This window comes from Electrophorus electricus, chromosome 10, assembly GCF_013358815.1.
Source record: "Electrophorus electricus isolate fEleEle1 chromosome 10, fEleEle1.pri, whole genome shotgun sequence".
Classification (NCBI taxonomy): Eukaryota; Metazoa; Chordata; class Actinopteri; order Gymnotiformes; family Gymnotidae; genus Electrophorus; species Electrophorus electricus.
In genome coordinates this window covers 6690000-6717789 of record NC_049544.1, presented here as the reverse complement: position 1 = coordinate 6717789, position 27790 = coordinate 6690000, and the positions used below count along the sequence as shown (strand labels likewise).

The 27790-nt window shown below is 42.2% G+C and overlaps 2 protein-coding genes across 3 annotated transcripts; one reads left to right on the top strand and one right to left on the bottom strand.

Moving 5' to 3' along the window:
* Window positions 1-681: 681 nt before the first annotated feature.
* Window positions 682-17148, top strand: bcan (brevican). 2 transcript variants are annotated; one of them, XM_027029349.2, is made up of 14 exons: window positions 682-920; window positions 5996-6078; window positions 6461-6823; window positions 7106-7280; window positions 7543-7670; window positions 7761-8054; window positions 8198-9055; window positions 9314-10378; window positions 11012-11119; window positions 11246-11404; window positions 12394-12476; window positions 14250-14394; window positions 14664-14846; window positions 15119-17148. In XM_027029349.2, exons 1-14 carry the CDS (start codon window positions 913-915, stop codon window positions 15220-15222), a joined length of 3756 nt encoding a protein of 1251 aa, XP_026885150.2. In that variant the 5' UTR covers window positions 682-912; the 3' UTR covers window positions 15223-17148. The 2 variants fall into 2 exon arrangements, with proteins under 2 accessions (XP_026885150.2, XP_026885148.2); XM_027029347.2 differs by having other exon boundaries at window positions 683-920; window positions 8150-9055.
* On the bottom strand, window positions 16960-27790 carry hapln2 (hyaluronan and proteoglycan link protein 2). Its single transcript, XM_027029350.2, has 6 exons — window positions 27564-27790; window positions 26178-26278; window positions 25716-26075; window positions 21166-21282; window positions 19380-19562; window positions 16960-18346 (listed from the first exon to the last, which is right to left on the bottom strand). Exons 2-6 carry the CDS (start codon window positions 26251-26253, stop codon window positions 18069-18071), a joined length of 1014 nt encoding a protein of 337 aa, XP_026885151.2. The 5' UTR covers window positions 26254-26278; window positions 27564-27790; the 3' UTR covers window positions 16960-18068.

Here is a 27790-nt window from a genome sequence, read left to right as displayed (position 1 = left end):
ATATGTATTAAACAGAATAAATGCATAGCGTACTTGCAAAAAAGTCATATAGTCGAACAAAAATAGTATATGGCATAATATGGGTAGTGTAAATTTATGCTTGATTTGAATTTTAAAAATGAACTGAAATGTGAGTGATGGGAATGATTTGTACACGTGTGTGTTTCAAGAGTAGTCCATAACATTTTTTTTTAAATTATGAGAACATCAAGGATGCATTGTGCTTTATTATTATTATTATTATTATTATTATTATTATTAATATTATTATTTGCACATTCGCCTTTTAAAATGCCTCATATTTGATAGTATGGTTACGACCGACGCGAGTGTGAAACGCGCGCCCGCCCAATTAAGCCTTCACGCTTCCAGGTTAAGGTTATGCTCGTTTATATGATTCAGAGAAGGAAACGTGGTGGGTTGCATTTTCCTGGTCTTTTTATTCTGTAACGTTGAAAATAAGTGGATCTTTCGCGTGCACAACCTTAATCAAAGATGCTTATTGCTGAGATTATTTGTCTGTGTTCAAATGCCTTTTTTCATAATTCAGTTAAAAAACTTGAACCAGTCGTTGAGGATCGGTTTCTCTGAACAGTCCTTTTGCTTTGGGCCATTCACATCTATCTGACCAATCAATGTCCATTCAATTCTCATCCCACTTTTTCAATCGTCCCACAGGACAAATAAAACAGTACGCCCTATCGGTTAATGGAAGAAGGCTGTTTGAAAATCCTTGCGCTCGTTCTCTGCTACCCATCTCGTCCATGCTTGATCTCCTCCACGTCTCCTTTTCTCCGCTTCGGGCACAAGCTTGCCATCTTTAGCGATTTACACTGTTGGAACGACTAAAAATTAGATTACCTGAAGGACATTTTAAAACTAGCCATTGCCGTCAATGAAAAGTGCTTTCTGATGATACGGTATGTATAACTGGATCTTTTTATCCAATCTGTATTCCCGGCGTAATTCGTGCACAAGATGAAGACTGATGCATGAAGTTTTTATTGTACTTAGTTGATAGTTGGCGTTGGTTTATGCTAGTTCGTTTTAGGTGTCTATTGGGTCTTGGTGGGCGAATATTTACTGTTCTATTTAAAATGTTATTTTAGGTGAGAAAGCTGTTGCTAGTACGGCAGTCTTGTCGACAGTACTTTTCATTATTTATTAGCGCTTTTTGTGCAGTTGTAATTCTTTGAATTTAATTATTTTGGTGTTGGTGGTGGAGGTAGTACGTAGGCGGGTAAGTTTAAGATTTAACTTTTGTACCGCTGGTATATCATTGTAATTACCGTGTAACTGATACCTTGAATTTTGTCGCGCTCATACATTCATCAACTGCTGGGGAAAAAAAAAAAAAAAAAAAAAATATATATATATAATATATATATATATATATATATATGTATATATGTTCTTGACATTTTAGGATGAAACCGTTTCCTTATATAGACTCTATAGCTGTCCGAAACAGTCTGCAATCAGATTAATCTGCCTCAGCCATGAACTGCATGCAATTTTACACCATATCCCTTATAATGACATTCATATTTTTATCTAGTAATGTAAAACTTTTAAAACTTTTTCTTTACAATAACAGGAATAATTTACAAATGCTATTCACTAGTGGCATAATGGTTTGCATGCTTTCCACTTGTAATTGAACTCAGTGACACACTCACATGTAACAATATGTGTTTGAATGATCCATCCATTTTATGCATTATCTGTGAGGGCCTATAGAGTTACAATCTTTCCACATATAACGATGTTTCCGTAGCGTGTCTTACTACCATATAGTTGCTTAGGATACTCAGGATGTGTGTTCTGCACACCGGATCCTTATTGAGAGAGACTGCTCTTTAGAATGGTGATACACGTTCTTGGTTCACCCTTCAGAATTACAAAAGCACTTTGTTCAGGCCAGAACCATACCTGAAACTAAGGGATGTGCACTATTGTGCTGTATACATTAACAATTTCAGAGGGTTAATGAATTTTTTAGACATTCACCTGTGAGACAGGCCAGGGGTGGGAACAGACTGGAATTTGAGAGAGAGAAACAGAAATGTACACGCACAGTGAGCCAGACTTCTTGTGTGTCTGTGCCTTCCATGAAGGTGATTCATTTCTACCTGTTAGTGTTTGGCAAGTGAAGTTAGTGAAGCCATTTAAACTGCAATAAACAAAGCTGAGATTTATATGCCATGTTTTTGGCACAGTACAATCTATCCAGATGATAAAGTGAGACTGTCCACTACCTACAGTATTCTTGCACGCACTTATCCTAAGCTAGTCTCTCACATTGTGTGTTATCCAGTCATACCTGGATCCTCTGCAATGAAATCTTACATCGGATCACCTGAACTGAGAAAGTCTGATTGGTAGTGTGTATGGAAGAAAGCACAGGAATATTTACCAGCTTGTCTTCACTCTCTCTTAATTTTGAGCATTAAAAAATACTGACTGCTGTCTTCCCCCTCATTTTTACATGTCTTTGCTGAGGAATAACAGATGGGATTTCTTGACATTTGGACTATCCCTTCCAGGTCATGTCTGACCCCACCTACAGGAAGCACACAGTTTAGGCATATCAGCCATTTCTGTGTTGCATGTATGTGATTGTGTATACACATACATACAGTAGACCTGCAGACTTGTGCAGTCATCGTGTCGCAGAGGATGTAAAAAGGCAGATGTACCCCAATGTGTATTACATAACTCTCTTGTACACTTACTTTCCATCTTTCCTATATCATGATTTGCATCTATGCATCTGACCAGGTGCTGGTTGCCGCATGGTATGAGGTTGAAAGGGGTGGGTGGGCTCCTTGCGAAGTGGGGGAGGAGCCATCATGGTCAGGTTCGTGCCATGAGAGGAGGAAGAGCAGTAGACAAAGCTACATTCCACAGTGATAACAGCGTGCTGGTAAAGGCATGGGCCCGCCGTTTATAAAACCTCATTCTAAACTGCCCAAAGGGAAAAAAAGAACTAGCCATAATATTACACTTGGCATATAAATCTGGTTTATAAATAAAAAAGTGCTGTCACGTGGCCTGGTATAATCGCAGAGCAACGCACTCTGTCTCTCTGTCCTTTCTTTCAGGGTCCCTGCCAATTTCTTCCTTTCCTTCTCGTGCTTATTCCATTCATCTTGACTTGATCCTTCTCCATGTCTCGCAGGAAAGCCTGGCCTCTTCCCGGACCGGTGCCATTTCCCAGAGTCCTTCTGTATTACAGACGCAGGCCATAGTGATGACGCCTGACTAATGCTCCTGAATTTGCAGGACTGCGTCTCCCTCACTCATCCCCGGAGTGAGCGGTCTCACTCATTTTCCGCTAAACTGTGGAAATGTGGTGATGGCTGTAGACCATGCGCTTAGAGCAGTGAGGAAGACTGATTTTCAGGGGACAGAAATGTGGATCAGAGCTGACTGCCCTGATACTCTTAACAATTAACAACCAGTCTTATAAATGCTAGACAGGCAGGGCAGGAGAGACAGAGGAGGCAGTGGCTTCCTAAGAAGAGGAATTGGGCTAAATGGGGGGAGAGCTGGCAGCTTAATTGTAAGGTTAGGTGTTCCCTGCTGAGTCTCCTTCCATTTAGGTTGCCTCCATTTTCTCAGAGGCTTTCTGGAAATTGCCACCGAAAATTAGGAGCGCCTCTCTAATTTCCTCCCAAGCCAAGCATTAAGTCCAAGATTCACCCTGGCGAAGATGTCCAGCACACACCCAGTGATTTTCTGCTGAGCACAGCACTTTCTCTCTTTTCATGTAGTTAATGGCAATCTTCAGCGCTCTCAGACATGCCCCCTCCCTCTGTTTCCGTCCTCTGCTGCCATGGCCTTGTTTGTCCATGTCTTTGTGAAGAGCCCCAGGATGCCATGATGCTCTTCTGTGTCTAAAGGTTTCATGTCAACAGAGTGGATTACTTCTTTGTAGGCCCTGTTGCATACTTACAGGAAAACCACTGCTCTTGGATCTCTGGATCCAAATTCTTATTGTGCCACATCTGTGGTGATGTCCTGTGCTGTAATTCAAAGCAAAAAAAAATATGTAACATTAAGAATTTGTGGTTAAAAAAAAAACAACTTTCATCTTATAACAAGAGCAGTTTGGCAGTAAAAAAAAAATACTGCTGTGGTGGTGGGGTTTTTTTTAACTTTTAAATTGGCGTCTTAAGGTCTCTGAACATTTTAGAGCAGGTAGGCAGCATGGTCAAATGCTAAAGTTGTTACTCAGGCCAGTTCATAAACCTACTTTTAAACATTTATTGAGGAGTGAAGGCCTATATATTTTCTAATGAGCTAAGTGTAGTTTGAGTTGTAGTCTATTGTTGTGAGTTTAGCACCAACCCAAAAGCACAATACACTCAATACACACAAATTTATTTACTTAGGCTTCCTTCTGGATCTCTGCCGATTTCTGTCTGTGATGTATTCAAATTTCTGTTGTCCACGTACATTTAATTCCATCTCTATGGGTGCTATTACACTGTAATATCCCAGACTAGTGGTTTGTCCTTTCCCAGACGCCTTTAATTTCACATCGTGTAAAAATCTCTTTTTTTCTCTCTCTGTGAGAGAGACACTCTAATTACACTATATGGCAATCTTCAATGTAGGTAGTTTTGTGTAAACCTTAAGTAACTGACCTATTTTTGTTAATCAATGCATAGACAAATCTAATAATCCTAAGTATTACTGTACATATTTTTCCCCTAATGCTTGTTGTACTAATATTCAGCCCCACATTGTGAATTATCTACTTAACGCAATAATGGGAACTCTCTGTATTCCCTATAACTACAGAACAAACACATCTGGAAAGTCCACCACTGTTTGACTGTCTACCAATGTCTGACCTGCTTTTTAGGCTTTCCTTACAGCAAGACTGTGTAGTTCATACAGCCCTCACAAAGATCAGTGCAGTGGCTCTAACAGGTGGTCCTTTCTTTTAATTTCTTCCACTTTTCCTTTTAGACTTACGAAATCTGATTAAAAACTTCCCCCAAGTTAGCTGAAATGACTAATAGAAACGGGTGTGTTATGAGAAGAGCACAAAGCAGAGAAGAAAATGTTTGAGTACAGTGTTTTTGGTAGTTAAGAACAGAGTAGCTAGTCTGTTGCATCATCAGAATTCTAAGCACACTCCATAGCTCCTAAAGCCTACCGAGCCCCAGCTCAAGCCAGCTGGAGAGCTTGCAAGGTTGCCAGATCCCCTATTCAGCAATCCTCAATTGCTGAGTCAAAAGTCACATGCACATGTGAAGCCACAATGATGTCTAAGATAAAGATAAGCAAATGCAAAACAAATAAAGATGTGCTGCAACAACAACAAAAAAACTTTTCAGAAATCAAAGCCAGTTCAAACCCTATAAGAAGAGCACTGTTGTGAAAGATTTCTTGAACCAGCATCATTTAATTATTTAGTCCTTGTTCTTTCTTATTCATTTTTACGCTTCTCTAATGGCCAAGTCTCTTAGTAGAGTTGGAATAGATTAATATTCAATTATTTTTGATAATCAAATGAAAGTTAAAGACGTTTTGAGTTGTAGAAGGTGTGCCATAAGAGATGATGCTCATGATTTATCTCCAATCTGGCAACAGCAAAAGGATAAACACACATTTAGCATTCTTTCTCTCCCACTCTCACTCATTCACTAACTTTCTCACTCTCTCAATCACTCTTTTTTTTTTCCTCTTACTTTTTTTCAGGCAATCTTCAGTGAATACTCTGTGCTCTACACTGAGACTAGACAGAATACGGGCAGATAAATGCCTACACAAAAAAATGTTATGTTGTAGTGGCATGTCATTTTGTTGTGCTGTTTTCTTCAGGTGATCACATGCTTCATTTTTTTACCAGCAAAATTTGCCTCCCACACTAAACTGACCTTACAGTACCAGTTAAAATGCTTGACTTTAGCCTTGCTGTTGTCTTCTCCTGCATAACCCCCCAACTCTATCCCCCCCCCCCCCCCGATTCTCTCCTCAGTTCAGTGATGTTCCTGCATCTACTGCTGTGTGCCATCTGTCCCTTTGTGCTGCCGTCCTCTGCTGTCCCCAGACCAGCACCAGGTGTGTCACCTCCACTTACTGACACTCAGGCCATGATTTATGAGACCTGATACACCAGGCACATGGAGGCCTATCTGTATTTTGCTACTGTGCCTCCCCAGACACTGTTCTATAAGTTTTGGTCTCCTACTGTGTGAAGGTAACAAGCCCAAGGGCAGAACTGTGAAGTCTAATCTGTCAGTGGGTTATTTTCAGGACTCAAACTCTTACTGTAACTATGCACCACCTGAAGTGGGCTTCAAGTTTGAACTGTCAGCAAGAAAGAACATTTTCTCTCCCCATGGACACTAACATGCTAGCTTTCCACCAGATGAATGTTCTGTTGTTATGCACCCCTCACTCACATTGTCACATTCTGAGCTGCGTTATGTCCTTTCCTCAGATGATTCCAGGCTCTTCCAGGTCACCATTCCCAACAGCCCCCCTGTGTCGGCCGTGCTTGGAGGCTCCCTGATTCTGCCATGCTTCGTGTCATCAGGCCGCCACGCTATGTTCTCCTTGGCACGAGTGAAGTGGAGCAAGCTCTCCTCAGACCGAGAGACTGAGATCCTGGTGGCTCAAGGGGAAAGGATGAAGGTCAGCGAACTTTATAAGGGACGTGCCTCACTGCCCGGTTATGCCTCTTCCTCGGCTGAACTCACTCTCCAGCTGGACGGCCTGAGGCACAACGACACAGGCTTCTACCGCTGTGAGGTCCAGAACGGCTTGGAGGATGCTCACGCCCTGGCACAGATCAAAGTCAAAGGTCATTGTCCTGTTGTCAGCATAAAACCCTAAAACTAAAATACTCATGTTCGGTGCCTTCAATAATTTTATGGATATGATTATTGGTGTAACAATCAGTAATGCATGTGGTGATCTTTTTGGTGGTTCGTTATAGAATTAGAAGGCTTTGTTGCTGCTGTTTGTAATGAGTGGTACTGCATATGCCATAGCTGTTGCTATAAATTGTACTGCTAATGGTTATAAGAGTCCAACTGGTACCTTTACAAAGCCATATGGGTACTGAAGTACTGAATGTCCTCAGGTGTGGTGTTCCACTATCGACATGCCTCCAGCCGCTATGCTTTCTCTTTTGATGAGGCCAAGGATGCATGTGAGGATATCGGGGCTCAGATTGCCACCCCAGAGCAACTTCTGGCTGCGTACCACAGTGGCTATGAGCAGTGTGATGCTGGCTGGTTAGCAGATGGCTCCGTCAGGTGTGTGGATTACTGGATAACTAGTCCTAAAAACTGTTCTTATTAGCTCTGCCCATTTTTAATAGGTGGATAAGTGATATCTTCATCACTTTTATTTATATGATAAGCAGCAAGCTGTTTTAGCAATGAGCTGTTTTGTATATGCTATGAACAGTACATCTTATTATTTATAACCTTTGTAGTGTTTGGGTAGCAGTGTTTAAATAAGAATGTAACATTTGGTTTTAAATTATTTTAATAAATATTAAATACCCTATTTCAGGTATCCTATCCATATGCCTCGGGAGGGCTGTTTTGGAGACATGGATGGCTTACCAGGCATCCGAAACTATGGCATGATGGATCAAAATGAGCTTTTTGATGTGTATTGCTACATAGAGAACATTCATGGTAGGCAGTGTTATTTATTTAACATCTATATAGCAATTAACAGTCATACTATTTATACTTAATTGATTTTCGACCAAATATTCAATTCAGGTGAGGTATTCCACGGGTCCAGTCCCGAGCGCTTCACATTGCCTGAGGCTAAGACGTACTGTGAGCAGCAGGGTGCAGAGTTGGCCACCACCAGCCAGCTCTATGCTGCATGGAATGATGGCCTTAACCACTGCAACCCAGGCTGGCTGGCTGACGGCAGCGTACGCTATCCCATCGTCACCCCACGGGAGCGATGTGGGGGCTCTGAGGCTGGCGTCAAGACAGTCTACCGCTTCAGCAACCAGACAGGCTTCCCTGATCCTCACATTCGTCACGACGCCTACTGCTTCAGGGGTAACTGGCATCTGTTGGGCATCTTTAATGTAAACTCATACGCATTGCCAATAAGGCTGCCCAGTAGTTATTGTTTGAAATTTTTTTGTCCACAGGAAACCTCAATTTTCAAACAGTGCCTCCTGTTCGTTACTTACCCACAGAGCAAGAGGAGGACAGGCAGGGCATCGTGACCTTAGCTGAGCCTGAGGAGTTGTTCAGTCTGGGATATATGACTCAGCACACAGTGAACGAGGCTCAGGGGGCTGTTGAGACCTTACCACTCTCCAGCGAACAGACACCTGTGGAGCCAAATGAACATGACCCTACACCATCTCCACATAGTGACATTTATGCAACCATCATCAATGAGAAAGTTCTCACCACCTCAGCAACATATGGATGGGAACCTGAGTCAACTCAGGACTCATGGAAAGAAGTGCTCACTAGCCACATTGGTTTTGAATTTGTGCCAAAGATACACCTCGAGCCCAGTCCCAAACAGAGTGAGCAAGTAGAAAATCCAGATGCAGAGATTGGCACAACACATTATGAAAAGAAAATTCACAATCATAAACACTATCAGCCTATGCCAGACACTAACCTTGAAGCAGGCGAGCGAGTGGAATATGAAACATATACAGAGGGCAAACCAGCAACTAAAACCGACAGCTTGGGGCCACCCTCTGAGGTTCGTGAGGTTGGAGGATCCAAACATTTCCAACCTATGCCTGAGACTAACCTGGATGATGAAGATGGAAGCCATGTGGATGAATTTGAGACTATAGCAGAAATGCATGCAGGAAATGCCACTCTTCCAATGATATCAAAAGAAAGTCTGAACAGTGTGGCTCGAACCACCACTTCAGGAACCTCTGAGGGATCAGGAGGGGACATGACCTCACCAGCTACAGAAAAGCCTGCACCCTTTACCACCCTGACTCAAGATTCATATGATTATACTTTATATGAAACCACCACTAGGAGTTATTCACTGACAGATCTCATTCAGCCTACACTGAGTAAGCTTTTATAATCTTTCCCCTTTTCAGTTTGTGATCAGTGGAAATGTGAAATGGAACATCATATAATGGTAAATTAAGTGAAACTTGCATCAGTATACTCATGTTGGTTTAAAAAACAAATGTGTGCTGGATTATTCATGATATTCAGAATTTCTTTTTAAATTATTCTTTGTTTGGTTGAAATTGATTGTCTTAAATCATGTGAATTGAGTGTATTTAAAATTATAACTAAATATTTGTTTAACTCTGTAACAGGTTTAGGGCTCAGCCATGAGGAGGTTGGCCTGAAAAAAATTTCTGGTGCTGTGGACAGAGTTGGGCACGAAGAAGGACATACTTCAGCCCCAACCATAATGTTGTCTCTCAGTTCAGATGGTACTGAGAGTGTTCATGACTCAGCTGTGACTATAACCCCTCTACTCCAAGGAGAAAATCAAGTATCTACTGCTGGTCCAGAGTTCATTGATGGTTCTGGAGACCATGATGATGACCTTTTAGCGACCCTCTTGACCACACCTGTGCTACACCTGATGGGCACATCAGTTACTCAGAAGACATTGGAGGTGGAAGTAAGTTCCCCTCGCAAGGTGGAAAGTCCTGTACCGGAGAGTAGCACTCCAGAGATTGGTACTATGTCCAACTACAGCTTTGTGGAGGAAGAGGTGGAGCAGGTGGAGCAGAAGGAGCTTGGACAAGCACCTGATGTCCTCTCCACAGTGACAACTCTGTCCAGTGAGGCTGATGCAGCTTCCAATCAAAACAGCAGCAGCAGCAGTAGCCATGAGGGAGACTCTTTAGGAGAGGAAGAGGCTTCTGGAGGAGGCTCTTCAGTCACAGAGTACCCCGACCTTCCCTATCCCACCCCCACATCCAGCTTATCCTTCAACGCCACAGAGCTGCTGATTCTGAATGCAACAGATGCTAATGACACTCAGAGTGATTCCAACACCACTCTTTCTATAGTGGAGGTCATGCTGCTCTCAGGTACGACACTGATGCCCAGCTCAAACACTCTGGCACCTCGCACCCCACCGCAGGAGTTCAGGGCAGATGTGGTTATCAGTGGGGATGACACGCTCATCACAGACAGCACCGACTCCTCCACTGAATCAGACGCCACCACAGCTCCGTCTGCAGAGTTGATGGAAAGCCAGAGGTCTTCCATCACTGTGGCAAGAGATAACGAAGAAGATGAGGACTATGATGTGACGAAAACGGCCGATTCTGAGAACGGCCAGGATGAGGATGAAATGCCCACCCCAACACAGCCTCTGGCTCCACCCACCACTGCAGCACAGCTGGTCAGAACTGGCATTTCAGGTATCAAAATTAGAAGCAATCCCTTATGATTGGAATATTTTTTATTTTCTGTTGTGACATAGTTTAATTAAAATTAGTTTCTGTTTTATTTAAATTTGATGGTTTCAGAATTGTGTCTGCTTCTTTATAATATTAATTTTGTTATAATATTTTAATTTTGGTATAATGCCTAATTTTTTCTATATGTTACTTTCAACAAACTATACTGTGGTATAATATCACAAAAATACATGTTTGAGACCATTTGAACTGTTTAATGCACTTAAAGAAACAAGCTGGTTTACACTGGATGCCTGATTTAAGCAAACTTGCCTTAGTCCTTAGTTTAAAAAAGAGAATTTTCTCCATTAGAGCTACAGAAGCACTTTTCTTGCATAGCTAATGAAGGAGCTCTGTCCAAAATGTCCTGTTTTTTACAAACCTTGTATACTACACTGCAATGACATGTTACAATTCTTAGACAGACAGACAGTTCCTCCTGCTATATAATGTCCCCACCTAGTGGTCAGCCACCAATATCACCTGGTTATGTGCTGAGATCGTCTGCGCTTGCACTTTACATACACATTTTAAACCAGTGGAACCTCAGCTGGCAGAACTGGTCGGTTCACCAGTGGGAACTGTGTGTTTTAGACAGCTGTGTGGAGAATCCATGTGCAAATGGAGGCACATGTGTAGACATCAGAACCGGTGTCAAATGCCTTTGCTTGCCAACTTATGGAGGCGAATTCTGCCAAAATGGTAAGAATTCTCTGCATGAGATCCCTGCATGAGATCAAAACCTAAATGGATAGTGTTCTATATGTGAGGTTTTGGATTCTGACCTTTACTGTTAATGAGTGCTTCTTCCTGTATTGTCCTCTTCAGATCTGGAACAGTGTGAACCAGGCTGGGAAAAGTTCCAGGGCAACTGTTATAAGCACTTTTCAAAACGCCAGAGCTGGGAGGCAGCGGAGCAACACTGTCGGATGTGTGCTGCTCATCTGGTCTCTGTGATGTCCCCCGAAGAGCAGCATTTCCTCAACGGTATGTCTAAACAGGTCTTCACAGAAGCTGCTTTGTGCACCTGATCTAAAACTGCTTTTTGCTTGATAAGTGGAAGTTTTGCAGAACTCACCCAAGGGGTTTCAGTGTGACAAAACAGGACTCACCAACTGTTGTTCCATTACACTGGTGTGCATGCAGTGAAAAACATGCAAAAGTACATAACGTGCAAACATTTCAGTCGATGTTGGACTTTTCTCAGTGCAACAGAGCAATACATCGTCACCATATATGTAGTTCACTAGATAGGTGTATCAGTGGCTTGATTGAGCAGCCATAAAGGTTAACAGATGATTTCAGACACATTTAAAATATTATGAATCCATAGCTCCTACACAGTCTCATAACTGATATTCACACAAACAAATGTTAAGTTTTACTTTGAGAGTGAGACACACTAATGTAAATACCTAATAAAATTATATCACAGAAAACAAGTAATATCTAATTTATCATTCAAACCACTAGGGTGTAGTGTTATAAGGTATCTACATTCACACTGAAGTCAGATTAGATCCATGTTGCCCCCACAATGGTTAAGGAGCAAAATGTCATTGCCATTGAATGCCAAATTCCAAACTGAATGATTGCCATCTGAATAGGATAAGCTTGGTGGATGGCACTTTTATGTTCATTAATTTTACATTTAAATTAGATACCATGTGTTAAATACAAGCAAAAAGGTAGATACCAGTGCTGTAGTTGCATTTTATAGGTTTTTTGATTCTATACTTTGACCTTTTTGTTGACAAGGCTTACAGAAGTGATGCCCTTTTTGTGATTACAACATGTAGCACAATTTTGGCAAGGAAAGTAACCCACGGCATCCTGGTGGGTGACATTTCCTGTGCACGTCTGCGTGTACCAGTGTGTCGCTCAGGTCACTAATGCCTGCAATGTGTAGACCTGTGTGTGTGCTGGTACTCAGGCATGAATCTGAATCTAACTCACATGCAGGTTTCTTTCCACAGATAAATACAGGGAGTACCAGTGGACTGGCCTCAATGACAGGACCATTGAGGGTGACTTCCGCTGGTCTGATGGCAACCCACTGGTAAGCTTTGTAGAGGCCCTCGCATTACTGAAATGTGATGATTCCCCCTGGCCCATCTTACAGAGCCCTCTGGTCTATGTTGTTAATGGCAAACCAGTGTGGTGTGCTGGGATAGGAACAGAAATAATGACTCTCAGTGTTCCTAAACTGTTCTTTCCTAAAGACTCTAGTACACCCCCAACACAACAACAAATAACACATTTCTCAAGGAATTAAGTATGGTGCTAAGATTATGTTCCTTTAAGCCAAATCAAAGAGTTTTTTAAAATTCACACTGCATGTTTGTCTCCTCAGTTTGCAGCAATTTGATTATTTTACAAGAACGTTCTTTTGCTGGAACGTGCAAGTGTTGAGGCCTGTTCTTTTTGATGACTGCTTTCTTTGGTATGTGTAGTACTGAACTGTATTTATACAACCAAAAACCACTGGGCCAACCTCTTTCTTCAGCAGTGTACTATTTCCAAAGCATGCACAAAAAACTAAAGTATACAGCAGACAAATTTACAGTATACAGACATACACTCCCGTTATTTCATTAGAAACACTTTGAGGGAGTTTCTTACAGCTAATGGCGCATTGATTTCTGTTCAGAATTTGTGGACTTACAGTGATTGTGTAAAAACCACAGTGACACTGCTATGTTTGACAACCTTTTACCAGTTCAACCCTCACCCATGCCCTACTATGCCAGTGTTAGCACTGTGTTGTGAATGATCTGCCACCAAAATGATGTCAGAAACTGAGCAGTTATTAACGGCATTGCGAGAACCAGTTACACATTCCTATCAGTACAATATAACTGCACAAGCAGAAAATGCACCTATAAGATGAAGAAAAAAGTGACCAGTGAGTGTAAGTATGAGATGTCAGAGGTGTTTCTAATAAAGCGATTGGTGAGTGTATGCTAAAAGGAAAGATGAAAGTAAGAGCTTAGTGACATCAGTGACCTCTACGCATGTCAGTATGGACAACAAATAATGTGCATATACACTTTGTGCTTCTTGCCTTTCTCCCTGTGTGGGAGAGAAAACTGTTTGTGACCGTAATGGGCATGTGTCATAGTGAGGGTATGGGATCTGTTGTGGCAACAGTGCTTGTAGGGCTGGTCAGTCTGTGGGCAGGTAACTACCATTTTCACCTTTAAAAAATACTCTGTTATGATGTCCTAAGTACTACCCTGAGGCTACTCAAATGTTCAAGCATGCAACACAACTGTGTATGCACTCTCTTTTTGTCATGTAGATGTTATAGACACCAATGCTTAGAAACTATTTAGGCCCAGAGGTCACAATAAAAGGTCCAGCAATATGTTTAGGTGTCAGCACATTTCAATCAACCAATAGACACTACTGGGCTTTAAATATGAAGTAGACACCTCAGACATTTTCTTCCAAGAGGCATTAAGGGAAGCACCTTAAAACGTGTCTCATCACTGTTCAGTTCAGAATCCTTTTGTTTTATCTATAAATTTGCACAAATATCTCCACAATGTAAGAAGGCAGGGTCAGATACTCTCCAGGAATAATAATGCCAGACAAAATGCAGGAAGTTCCCCAGATCAATGCGACTAAAGTGTAGAATCATCTTTTTTGGTTTGAATGCTTTTACCATTTCGTTTGAACTTGGATTTTGTACATTTAATATAATACCCATGACAACAAAAGAAGAAACAGGATCTAAATACCTCACAATAATGATGTTCTCCTCCCTCTCTCTTCCTATGTCCATCTTCCTTCCTCTCTCCTCCTTTCTGTCTTTCTCTCTCTTACTCAGCTGTATGAGAACTGGTGTCGTGGACAGCCTGATAGTTATTTCCTGTCTGGAGAAGACTGTGTGGTGATGGTGTGGCATGACCAGGGGCGCTGGAGTGATGTCCCCTGTAACTACCATCTGCCCTACACCTGCAAGAAGGGCATTGGTGAGTCTGCCACCTAGTGGTTGTATACATGTAACCTTATTTAAAGGGTTATGTTTCTTCATATAATTGGAGAAACGAACAAAGTTCTAGTCGTCTAAGTATTTATGGTCATAGCAAGGTTACACATGCTGGTTTTGACAATATTTATTTGACTAAATACCTAAAAATTAAATATGTAAAATACTCACGGTGTTGGTGGTAAGGCTTAACACAGTCCTCTGTTGTTGTTTATTTATGTGTGCCCAATCACGCTGCCCCCTCTTCCTTAGTTTTCTGTGGCCAGCCCCCGGTTGTGTTGAACGCTCTGCTGTTTGGTCGTCAGCGGCAGCGATATGAGAGCAGTGCTCAGGTGCGTTACCATTGCCAGGATGGCTTCATTCAGAGGCACAACCCCATCGTCCGGTGCCAAAGCAATGGGCAGTGGGAGGAGCCACAGATCACCTGCACGCCAAGTAAGAAGGACTTCCACTGATGTTACCATGTTTTAGCCACTAGGGACAAGATATTGTATATAGGTAATTGAGAGGTTGCTGGTAACTCTAGTAATGATAAAATACTCAGATGATGCATATCAATGCTTGTCAAGGCTGTAAAATGCACCTTCTTAGTGCAGAAATGACCATCCTATTTTAGGATGCTTTCCTATTTCAGATGCAATTTTGTGGACACAAATGTAACTTAGATCAATATGAGGGCATGGTCATATGCAGTTTGTATTTGACAGAACCGAATGAGTCAAATGGAGAATCCATCACACTACCCACTGCTCAGAACCAAGAAGTATTCATAGAAGACACAGCAACAGAAAAGGCCAAAACACAGTGGTGAAGACTTAATACCAATTAGTGTTTCATCATTTTCTCTTCTGTTTTTTTACCTTTCATTCAAGAGACTTCCACCAAGCATGCTTACAGCAGCATTTTAGAATAAGAGCCATCTGCACATCACCCTTGCAACCATCTACTCCTTTTATCAGTTTCTTTCTTTGTAGAATATGACACTGAATTACCTATTTTGTAATTCTATGACCCGTAATTCAAAAAGCGCTAAAGTAAGTAAATGTAGAACAACACAGTTCCAACACAATGGCAGCATATGTGGAAGCACAAGTGAAAAATCAAAACATAATGGAACAAATACCTTTTAACCTCAGCTGGTCTGAATTGAACTGATGCCACTGTTTCATAATGACTTAATTTCATCCCATCAAAATCTTAGTGCCATTATGTTTCTCAGTAGGCAGATTATGATAGCTAAACAACGGGTGTACCAAGGTGAACCAGGCTTGAAGAACAACATGCATAATTCAAATAAATAATATAAATATAAAATTATATACTATATAAAAAAATGTTTCCACCAAGTAAAATGTAAAAAAAAAATAAAAATAAATGTAAAAACCAAAACACATCAAGTGTCACGATCACAGACAGATTTGTTCACTTGTCCCTGGCCTTTCTAGCCTTGATAAACATCATATGTTGCCCAGAAGAATCTATGGAAGATAAAAAGGGATTAAAAGATCAAGTCTTGGCTCACCAGGCTTAAGCCTGACTGTGGAAATTAGGTTTTTAATGCTCACCAGCAGCTGTCATTCACGCCTTTGTGCACAGTAAAACTTGTGCCTCTCAGCCATGCATTGTAAGAGCAGTCTAGGCTCAAGATCAGGAACTTTCGCTTCAGTACACAGCCAGCTAAATCTCTGACTAGGAGTAGCTGAATCAGGATCCCATCTGCCCAGCTCTGTGAATAGTACCAGGTAGCATTGTTTCACTGTACTCTTTTTCCATTCCATTTTTTACAGGATCAAAAACTGGCCTGATAGTTTCAGCAGTTCCGTATTAGAGCTTTAGGCCAACAATGAAAATTCTCCATAAATATTTAGCCAGGAGGTCTAATTGTTGGATTAATTGGTGCCTGGCTGTGAAACACAAGCTTTACTTTTCCATTTCAATTTGGTGCTTACTTTTTTCAGGTCTGTAACTTGCTCTGGGAAATAGTTCTTACCAGAATTCCTTACTTTCTATGTAATAATGATGGTTTTACTGACCTATATCCTGAATTTATTGCTTTATTCCTCATTTTATTGACATCAAATTCTTTTTGGTTCAGCATACAGATGTTTTGTCCCATGCTAACAGAAATTGATATTTTAATTATTTAATTGTTCCTCGTAGGTTTGTTTGAGAGCGTGATTTAAATCTAATTGTAATTTTTAAAACATTTCCATCCAGATTCTAACACATTCATAAGATGGCAAAAATGTACACATTGTTCCATCCACTGGCATCAGTATCTATCAAATAAAGTGGAATTCAGAACAACAAAACATTGTTCTTAACCTTTAATTGGCTGTAAAATGTGTGAATGAATGTGTCTTTGATGTACTAAACAGTTTCTAGGTCTGTCATTGCAATTTGCACTTTACTGATTTTGTAAACAGGTCTTTTCATGGTAATTTATTTTGTGGCTTGAATTTTTCCCTACCCTTTTTAGAAACAGTTTGGATGCAACAGAAGTCAGACTAAGACAGAATAAGTCAAATAAAAAGGTAGCCCACAGAACTACATTACAGATACTTTTATTCGTCTTTTATTCATCATACAATATTTTGTTGTTTCAGTGTTGGGGGGGGGGAAATCAAGCCTTAAGGTGCCATCTGGTATATGGTGCAATACTGCTGCAACATGTAGGATGCTGTATTTGTTCTGGGGTTTCATCAAAAATAATAAAACAAGTCTTTTACTAACAGTATCCAATGATATTGGGTTTTTTCTTAACAGAGTACATTTACTTATGTGAGACCCACCTGTTGAATTTATAATAGTACACATATACAATATTGTGTTTAATGCGCATACATACAATTTAATCCATATAGAAGACTCAGCGGTTTGGTAATGATTCACAAACAAAGCTGGTTAAGATGCAAGAATGTGTGCTATAGTATATGCTGTTTGAGTATTTTAGAGTGGACAATAAATTATGCATTAATTCAAGTTACCACATACTCTGACTTCATCTGGATAGTAGCATACACTAATTTATTTGGTTATAGATTTTTCATATATTATGAGGCTTCTCAGCCAATATGCCCAACACGATGAATTTGATCTTGTTGGAGCAAATTATTAATATAGTTACTACAGGAATGCCAGGAATCACTGGACAAATAAATACAGATCTACAGAACAGGGTACATCACTGTGAATCCCAACAAGAAGAATCCTCAAATACTCAAAAGTGATTTAAACCAAAAAAAATCTCACAACACTCCTTAGGACAATATACACGTAGATATGTCCCAAACAAGGATCTCTCTGGTGAACCCATGTTAAAATATTGTATTGGCCTGGTTTAATAAAATAAAAGACAAAAAGAAATCTTCTGATATCACACTGATGATGTCATAACGGTACTGTGTTGAAACTCCCAGTGTTCAATGCACAGATAAGCATTTCTAACAAGCCGAAGCATGTCCAAACATTATCTGATATTCCTGCAAACACAGATGTTAATTCTAGAAAACCATTCAACAGTTCCACCTTTCGCTGGTTGTTTGGGAAACTGTAACAGTGATGCCTGCACTTTATCTTGTTCACATCGAGATTACCAGTAGCAGTAAAGCCTTAGCAATGTGCCTTGTGCAGATGCGTACTCGCTGCAGGGGCAATCTACCTGTAGCAATACGCCCCATAGAGACGCTGGCTTTGGCTGGGGAATCCAAAGCTGACTACCCCTGCTTGGGGGATTCCTCCACAGTGCTCCCTGGGGGTGGTGATGGGGAAGCGCACACTGGTGTCCTGCAGCCAGCCTCCATTGCATTGGTCCAGCCCCTGGAACTTCCAGGCTGAGTAGAGCTGTCCCACAAGGGCCAGAACTGCCCCTCTCTCTTGACAGGCATGTGCAGCCTCTGAAAAACTCAGTGGCCCAGAGATGTAGAACACAGAACCTGTAGTTAAGTATCAAACACAGCAGAGTTACACACAGAGCAGAAGAGCCCCACATTGCTCTACTCGCATCAGTTCTAAAACTATTCAAAAGAAGCAAAGGCAGTGAAGCATTCATAAAAATTGAATGGTAAAATTGAATGGTTAATAAACTGTGCATGTTTTAAACAGAAATATGGTGGGTAACCTACTATATGCAATTAAATTACTTTTTGAATAACTTGTGCTATTCAGATATTAAAATGACTTGATATAATATGCTATAATTGGAAAATGGAAAATCAACAAAGTGGTTTCTGTTACTGGCAAGCCAGCTGTTTCCATCACAGCATTCTAATGATATTTATAGCTGCCAATATCACAAGAACATGGTAGGAAGTCAAATGTCAATGCAGTAATGCCATCTTTCTCTCTAACAGGCTCTCTCCTGTGCGCTTAAACACAGCAGCATTTTGTGTTTATCTTCTTTAGTCCATTTATCCAGCCCACCATCCAGCACATGTTCTTTCCCACTTTAGCCAAAATCATAACATGTTAACATGGCTATTAATCCATGGCAGCTATTCCCTGTGATTACCTGTAAAGCTACAGTCACTAAGATTATTTTTTGTTAAAGGAGCAAATGCCAATTAACAAATCTGGTTAAAAACATAGTCTGACAACAGAGTGGGAGAGGGTCGCAAGTGCTGAAAAGGAGTTTTTATTCTCCATAGCAGAGTAAAGGAACTGACAAAGAGCACAGTGGCAATCTGGCTAAGTATAACAAAAAAATATATAATCGTGGGTGGTAAGACTTGGGGCAGTGAGATGCAGCAGAGTAGCAACCATCCTCAGGGCATCTTACTGAGTGCAGTAGGCGAGAAACATTGGTTGAGAGTGGGGCAGGTGCTATGTGTGTGTGGCAGTGAGCATGTCCCTCGGGCAGGGTGCCTGGTGCACCATGATACATAGCAAAGTTTAAAACCGCTAACACATAGGACACTTGTTAGCCGCTAAAGACACTAAGGACCTGTGTCCATCACATATTGTTCTGACCCTTAGAGGTAGACGTGAAGCAGAAGGCATCATAATGATCCTTGGTCCTGTGCTGGGCTCTGTAGCTGCGAATCCCTGGAGGAAGATTTGCCCCACAGGCTGGCCGCGGGTGCAGGATTGGGTAATGGACAGTCCCATCATTTAGCCATCCAGCATTACACCAGTCCAGACCTTCTGTCCATGCTACACATGGAATAAGCAATAGAAAAATATAACTATAGAAATCTCCCTAAAAGTGCAACTATAGAAGTCTCCCTAAATATTACTTCACCGTCTAACAACTTGTGAAGTAACAACTTACCATACAGTAAGTGTATAAAAATAGCAAGTGTTGTACCTTGAATATGAAAGACTAAAATAAAGAAAAATAAAACAGAGGCTTACTACTTCTTGTCACACCCCTCCCTTGATAGTCAGTTGTGTGATACATGCTTCCCTCTTTAGTGTCATTGTTAACATATTTAAGCCTTTGTGTGTTATTCATACCTTGCCGGTGTTTAATCCGTGCATGCTGCCCTGTTGTGTTTCGAGTTTGTTTTGTCACTTGCCACATATTGTCCTGTTTTCAAAACACCAACCGTAAGCCAAGAAGGGAAGGAAGTGTCATAGCCACTCCAACCCAACCCGCATGGATGGATCTTGTTGGGTATGCTCCCTGATGGTGCAGGGGTAGAGTTCTACTGGAAAATGTTTTCGGGTGCCTGGTGGTCCAATGTTGGACTCTGCAGGGTCATACCTGCTACCCCTGGACTACTGGGATGGTTACGAGAAATAGGGTAAGGACTATGATGACCTTGAAAGCCTCAGGTCAGAAGCGGAGTCCAGCCACTCTAAGGACCCTTCCATGGAGGTTGAGGAGGCCCTCCATGAAGATCCTACTTCCAGATCAGAAACGATGTCAGGGAACTCTGATAGCAACGAACCCCGAGCCCCAAGGCTCCACCCAGAGTACGCTGTTCTAGAGCCCGCGATCTTCCCCTTGTGCCCTCCAAAAAGGCTCTGTCATCATCGCCAAATTCACTAAGATACAATCCCTCACCTAGTGCGTATGACCCCAGAGCCCGTGTGCCTGCTTGTCAGCCCAGACTGGGAGAGATGGAAGCCCCGCCAGCACCTGACTCCAAGGTGGGCGCCTCATCTAATGGGCTCCCCAGCACATCTGCCAAGGAGGCGAAGACGCTGTCATCACATAAGCCGTTGATGAGCGCCTCCTCCTGGACTCACTGGGCCTCGCCACAACCAGCGACCGGAGGACTCGCCGGACTCCTTCCCACTCTTTTATATGGTTCTGTCCTATATGTACCTGTTCTTGTCACTGTCCCTGTTCCCGTTATGGTTATCTTGTCGGCCCCTTGGTCTCCTTTTGTGTCTGTTCCCTGTGCCTGTCATCATAGATTTGGTCCCCATCGACACCCCCTTTGTCCTGTCTGTGCTAGCATGTGCTGTGTGTGTTGTTGTGTGTGTGTGTCTGTGTCTGTGGCCACGCTCCTCCCTTGTTAGTTGGTTGTGTGTTACACCTGTCCTTCGTTAGAGTCTTTGTTAACATGTATATTTAAGTCCTTGTGTGTTAGTCATTCCTTGTTGGTGTTTAAACCATGCACGCTTATTTTCAGCTGGCCTGTTGTTTCTTTGCACGTACCGCATATTGTCCTGTTTTTGCTCTGTGTTGCTGTTCATGTTTTGGTTTTGGTTTTGTTACGTGTTGAATAAACTTCTGTGTCTGCATCAGCATGGCTCATTTCTGCATTCTGCTTCGCCTCCCAAAGTCACATTTATTATTTCTTACCTCTGTAGAGCTGTCTGTATGTTGCCAGTGTGCTGTCCTGCCCTGTACAAGCGTCTTTGGCATCCAAGAAGGTAAACCTGTACCGACCACGGCTGCTTTGATAGGGAAACACAACCCCTGAAATATATGCAGTTACACCAGAATATTAAAGATTATTAGTGTTAATGATTTCAAAAGTTGTTTTTCTTTGGACCTTTAAAAGCTTTGTAGCTTATAGATACTTTGGCACTGAAAGAACAGAGGAGCATGTTGAGGACTCCCAGGATGCCATGTGCCTCTCTGCTGACTTTTTTTGTTTTAAATATAATGTTCTTAATGTGTTTTATTAAATTGTGTGTATGTTTGTTCATTGTTTGTTTGCATTCCTTTTTGGTTAAATTAGCATTATATAAATGTGCTACCTCTCTTTGTGTGTCTATGGTTTTACATATCTTCCACCCAAATTCCTATATTCCCTGTTAGTTTGTTTTCCTTTTCTGCTTCTTTCTGATCTTTGCTTTGCAATAAAAGACCTGGTCTTGATCATAAATCGTATTCTCTGGTTCTTTTTCGGCACCAATGCTACATTGGTGTGATGGGGTCAATGAGCTTGAAGATAACAAACTCAAAGGCAGGTGGTGAAGAAGATGTAGCCCAGAGGAAAGGGCTACCAAGTATTATGCCTTCCCTTTCTGAGATGGGTCCAGCCATCCGAGATCGACGTGGCTGACTAGGGAAGAGAGAGACATAGAGAGAGAAAAAGCATGTATCCACTTCCCCTGGTAGAATGTTGAGGGTGCTCAGGAGCCATCCTCCACACAGCTGCAAGCCGTCATCTGGCATCGTGGCTGAATGACACCACTGGAACAACATGATGACAGTGGTGTTGACTGTTGTCCTCCAGCTACAACTCAGACAGGTGCTGATGGGGTTGTCAGCCCGGTGACTGCTCCTGGAGAGGCAGAAGCTAAAAGGAGAGTGAATAAGTTTTCTGACAACAGAGTTGAGCAAGGTGAGTCAACAGGCATAGCCAGCGATCGAGAAGACTGCGCAGGAAGAGTTAGCACCAGAGCACTTCCTGAATGTGCCAGAAGAGCTGAGACAGTATGTGCCACTCACTACACTAGCCAGCATCTAGGCAGCCACTGCTGAGTCAGAGAGGGTAGAAATCATTCTCAGTGTAAAGACATTACAGTGATGTCAAGGAGCAACACAGTGCTATGTGGCATAGGAGCTCAAGGAGAGGTCAACAAGTTGAGAGGCTCCTGAGTAGCGATGAATTGTGCTGGCAGTGTAGGAAGAGAGGACAGCACATCAGTCAATGCCACGAACCTCAGCCAGCAGGAAACAGGTAGCCTCCAGAAAGAACAACCAACCTCATTGTTGATGCCAAACCAGGAAGATTATCTGCTGCCATGGACTAGGTTCGAGTGCAGTGTAGATAGAAATCAGCTCACTACTCTCATTAGCATAGGCTCATCAATGGTGCTACTACAAGCAGGTGTCCCCCCCCCCCCCCCCGCATCTAACATAGCACATCTGACAACTGGGAGGAAATGTTGTGTGGGATCTGAGCTGAGCGCACAATTTCTGGCTTGCACAAATACAGGATGCATGCAGAATTGTTGTGGATTTCCTTGCAGTAGCCGAGGCTATTCTCGATCAAGAAGGAAATGTTGGGCAAAGAGGAGACAAGTAAAGTTGTCCATAATGGCTAGCAGTGGAGCAGGTGCAGAGAGTTGGGATTTCTTGTCAGCGCGGTGTTCATTTTCTGTGGGGGAAGCTTCCTGCTCTAGAGGAGTTGACCACACAGCATCAGAGCCAGTTGGTGCATCTTCTGAGGTGGGGCATGCTATCAGGTTGAAGGCATCCTGGCTTTTCATAAGTGAAGACAACAAAGCTGGAGGAGCTGAATATGCTGCACCAGAGCTGAATTGACCAAGAGCCATTGACAGCCTACACAAGCAGCACCCTCATCAGCATTGATGCCACAGGCTTCTGTTCGTAAAGAAAGAGGCCATAGAGCAGAAAGTAAGGGAGATGGCAGCTGTAGGAATCACTGAGCCATCAGATAGCCCTGGGGCAGTGCCAGTGGACCTGGAGAAATAAAACAGATAAAAGCTGGCACTCATGTGGGGACGACTGGTGACTTAGTGCTGTTACAAATCCCAACTTGTACCCACTCTAATGCAACGATGATGACTTGGATCAAGCTTGCAAGCTGGTAAGTGGCAATTGATGATATGATGATGGTCTTTGGGCTTTGTAATACACTGGCAACACATTCAAACATGGAGTAATTGCCTGCCACCATCATCGAGGATCAGTGCATCATATACCTAGTTAATGTACTCCTCCAGGCACCCAACTTTGATGATGTGCTCACAAGCCTGAGCAGGTATTCCAAACTATCAAACCTCTGGCTGTAACTGTAAAAGTGTAACCTCCTTCAGTGGCACATGAGCTTTCTGGTACACATTATGAGCCAAGCCTGGGTGGAAATAGACCCAAGAAAGGTGGATGCAGTGTGGTGGTGGCCCACACCGGTTGGTGAGTTGTGGAGGATCTGGGTTTGGCTTCATAGTGCTGGCCTGCCTTTGGCCAGTACAGTCACACTGCTACACTGGCTCATGATGAAAAGGGCTGCATTTCAGTGGGATGAGGAGCCTGAGCATGCACTTGCTGTTACCTCTTCTTGGCTATGTGAGACACTAGTGCTGGCATCTCCCAGCGCAGGCAGCAAATTCATCATTGACACAGACTCCAGCAATAAGGGCTTTGGCACCGTCCTTTCACAGTTACAGGACGGAATTGAGAGAGTCATTGCATACTACATATGGTGCTTGAGCAAGACAGAACACAATAAATGCATGATGAGGAGGGAGCTGTTAGCTGTTGTGAGCTATTTTTTTTATTTTCACTATTTTTGCCCTTACCACTATGGAATCTCCTTTATCCTGTGTACTGATCAGGCTTCATTGACTGAGATCATGCAGTTCAGCATGAGGGTCAGGTCATGAAGTGGATCTTGATGCTGCAGGATTACCACTTCACTATCTGACACCTAAGTGGATGCCTATGCAGTAACATTGATGTCCTTTCTTGCTGTGTGAGGAATACTGGTACTGTGTGCACCTCGAGGAGAGAGCAGAGGCAGCTGAGAGGCATGCAAATGCTGCTGATGTCAACCTCAGTAACTCCACACTTGTGAGCAGTGAGCAGCTCCATCACACCCAGTAGGAGGACACATGAGGTCAACTCCAAGTGGGACAAAATCTGAGTTGGGCAGAGATGATGTTGCAATTTCCTGCTGCTAAGGCATTTCATGCTGGCTGGGATAGCCACTAGATGAGCTGTTCTACCATGTGTGGGAGAGGCCGGTGCCTGGGCAGTGTGTGTGGCACAGTGCATGGGCCTGCTGTGGCACTCCAGCATAGGCATGACACTGACCTGGCTGTGGTAGAGATCCTAATAACCAGGCAGACAGATGTGCAGCTGTAAATGCATGGCAAAGAAGGGACTGCAGCAACAGTCATACACTCCACTTCAGTCTCTATGCCTGGCACGCCAATGGAGAGGGTCGCCATGGATAGTGTGGGCTTCTTTCCCACCAACGATGCTAGGAATGATGCTATGTCCTCTTTACCATGGACTATTTACTAAGTGGCATGAGACATACACTTACTAGACCAGAGCGTAAATATGCTGGCCAGGCAGCTTGCTGAGCCTAGCCAGCAGACTGAACTGCTGTGTGGCTTTGGGAATAGGCCAATGAGAGAGCAGAGAAAGGCACAGCAAGGACTCCCAGGATGCCAGGTGGCTAGTTCAGGAGTTCTTCTCCCAGTTGGGAGTTTCAGACATGGCTGAGGTCTGCACTAAGCTGGGAGTCCAGAAAACTGGGACTACACCTCCTAGCTGGCCAGGAAGCTGAAAGGATTGTTGAGGTGTTGTTGCACGAGGGCATGGCCCCAAGAGCAGACTGGGACCACCAGCTTCTGAGGAGGAATGGGCACCCAGCGGCACTTGTACTGGCCAGAGAAGCCACAGCATTAGTGGCATGATCCTGTGCACCTGAGAGACATTGTCCAGGCTGTGTGGGTCACAGGGACAGTTGATCCTTGTCAGGGAGGGTTCTGAGTGAGTGGGCTAATGAAAGAGTGGACAAGAGCATGATTAAAAACTCCCTGGATGCTGTACACCTAATTTTAATGTCAAATGTAATGTTCTTATTGTGGTTTGGTTAATTTGTTTGAATGTGTGTGTTCAATGAGCTGCATTGATTTTTGATTAAATTAGCAATTTTAAAAATGTGTTACCCTCCTTGTGTATGTCTGTCTTTTTAGGCATCTTCACCATCACCACTACCACCACCCACGTCTTGTATTCTCTGATAGATTCAGTTTCCCTTTTCTGCTTGTTTGCTGTCTATGAGTCTTTAAAGACTTGGCCTTGCAATGAAAGAGGTGTTCTTGAGCAGAAATGGCATTCTGTGGTTCTTCTTCCATGCCAACACTAAAATACTATTGATTTCACAGATAACCCATATGTTAGGATAGTTTATAATCTTGTACCTTCAATCCTCAGAGTAACAATGACATTTTCATCGTCGATGCCATTGATCAGCTCACAACGATACTGTCCATCATCCTCAAGTTCTACGCTGATGAGGTGAAGGGAAACGTCCAAAGCATGTGCACGTCTCAGGCTTGCTCTAGGCCCCAAGGTGCCGTACTGTTTATCCTTATGGCCATTCGTGATGAGAACAATATTTTCCACTCCTTGATGAAGGGGTTCGACTTTAGTCCATTTAATTCTGTAGTGAGCTGGTTTGGTCTGTAGGATACATGGCAAGGTTACGTTCTCTCCTCGCCGTGCTGTTATCTCAGCATACACAGGTGGTTCCAGAAGATATTGCAGTTCTTTGTCTTTATCTAGAAAATGGTTTTCAGTATACGCAGTTTTAAAAATGAAACACTTTATATATAGAATGAAAGCATATTATATTATATTCTTACAGTCATCTTGATCATTACCTTTATTGCGGTAGTGGTAAATTGCCTCAGTCCATGTGAGTAAGCTGGCAGTCACAATGAAAGCTTTGCAGTTCATAACTGAACACACCTTTGAATACAGCCTGGCAAAAAGAAAAATATTTACCATTCAAAACTGAATTTTCAAAGTTCTAGCTATAACAGCATAAAGAATGTACGAAAAAAAAGCCACATTGTCCCACATTGTTTCTGGTCTGCACAGTCTGCGCAATTTAGTCTTTTATAATCTGATTTACCTTATAAAGGACTTCATGTTTAGTTCAGTTAAGTGCAACTGGACACCCGGAGGTCCAAATTAGTTTTGGTTTGTGTGCAAAGTGCAGTTTAGTTACAGACCTTTTAACAACATTGGCAGGTCCTTTTAATGCAACAATGTAACAATTCTAAACAAGAAACCTTAACCCTAACCAGAAAATGAGCAGAAGCTTGTGTCTAACCTGTTAACCTCTCATTTTTTAAATTTATTTTCTTTCAAATATGGTCAACTAAGAGGATTCAGCAAGCATTTTCTAAGCTTTGGCAGCTGTGATTGACTTCAAACTCTCAGTATGTCTCTTGCTCTGGACCGATTAATTACTAACATTTTTTTATTCCATCTGCTCCAGATGTTAACGAGTCAAACAGACCCCCCATTGTTCCTTTTCTTATCTCTTATTTTCATCTAAATATGGGAAACAGGAATACACCTGTTATAGACACAAGCAAACTTAAGCAGCAAATGGTTCTCAACCGTCATGTTACTAGAAAAATATATTATTACATACAAAACCCAGTTCCTACCTGCATTACTATTTTACCTCAACCCCACTGTGTTCTTTATAGCTGGTTGAGTTAGCTGAAGTTGCTTCATTGTCTAAAAGCATATTTTTATTAAACGTGGTGTACATAGCTAATTACAACAGGCTGTATTTTGTGGTGGAAGAGGGCTCAGATCTGGAGAACAATTTTGAAAGTCTGGGGTTCCCAGGTGGCATTATACAAAGACCATTGGATGATGGCAGAGTACGCCACTAAACTCTTTTTTCGAATGAAAGATATTAGCACTCTGATGTTTCTTGTGAGCAGAACCCTGAATATAATGGATAGCTAAATCTAACAAATCAACCAGAGGCTACTGTTCAGGTTTGAAATGCATCATAATATGTCATCCTCTTCCATGTACACTTTTAAAAAAGACTTCTCTTAAGTCAGTTGCTTCAAACCAATGCACTGCATCAACCACCACTCAACAGTCGCTTTACAATACAACAGACTAGCATTGTTAAAGTAAATCCTACAGATTACTTTTCACACTTCATTTGAATATTTTTTACTGTTAGTGGAAAAAAAACACACAAAAGATACAAAATCTGAGCCATTATTACTTACCAGCTAAGTAGAGTTGGCCTGTTGTAGTACCTGACGTACTGCTTTATTAGTTTCAGTTAGGGGAATCGTTTTTGTGCATGATGGGCTATGTAGACTATGACATGTTCACTGCAAACGGGACAGTTGCTGTTTTCAGACACAGGAAGCAGAGTGGTCCATCTCTTTTTCTCTCTATGACCTTATACACAATAACCACTTTGTCACCAACATCCCCATCAGATCCCAAA

Bases quoted from the DNA above. Each gene is read 5' to 3' on its own strand.
- hapln2 (XM_027029350.2), bottom strand. From the start codon at position 26,253: ATGAACTGCAAAGCTTTCATTGTGACTGCCAGCTTACTCACATGGACT. The intron at 26,076-26,177 runs GTAATGATCAAG...ACCATTTTCTAG, and splicing joins TTACCACTACCGCAATAAAG to ATAAAGACAAAGAACTGCAA. The intron at 19,563-21,165 runs GTAAGAAATAAT...TTCCATGTGTAG, and splicing joins ATACAGACAGCTCTACAGAG to CATGGACAGAAGGTCTGGAC.
- bcan (XM_027029347.2), top strand. The intron at 6,079-6,460 runs GTGTGTCACCTC...TCCTTTCCTCAG, and splicing joins TGTCCCCAGACCAGCACCAG to ATGATTCCAGGCTCTTCCAG. The intron at 11,405-12,393 runs GTATGTCTAAAC...TTCTTTCCACAG, and splicing joins AGAGCAGCATTTCCTCAACG to ATAAATACAGGGAGTACCAG.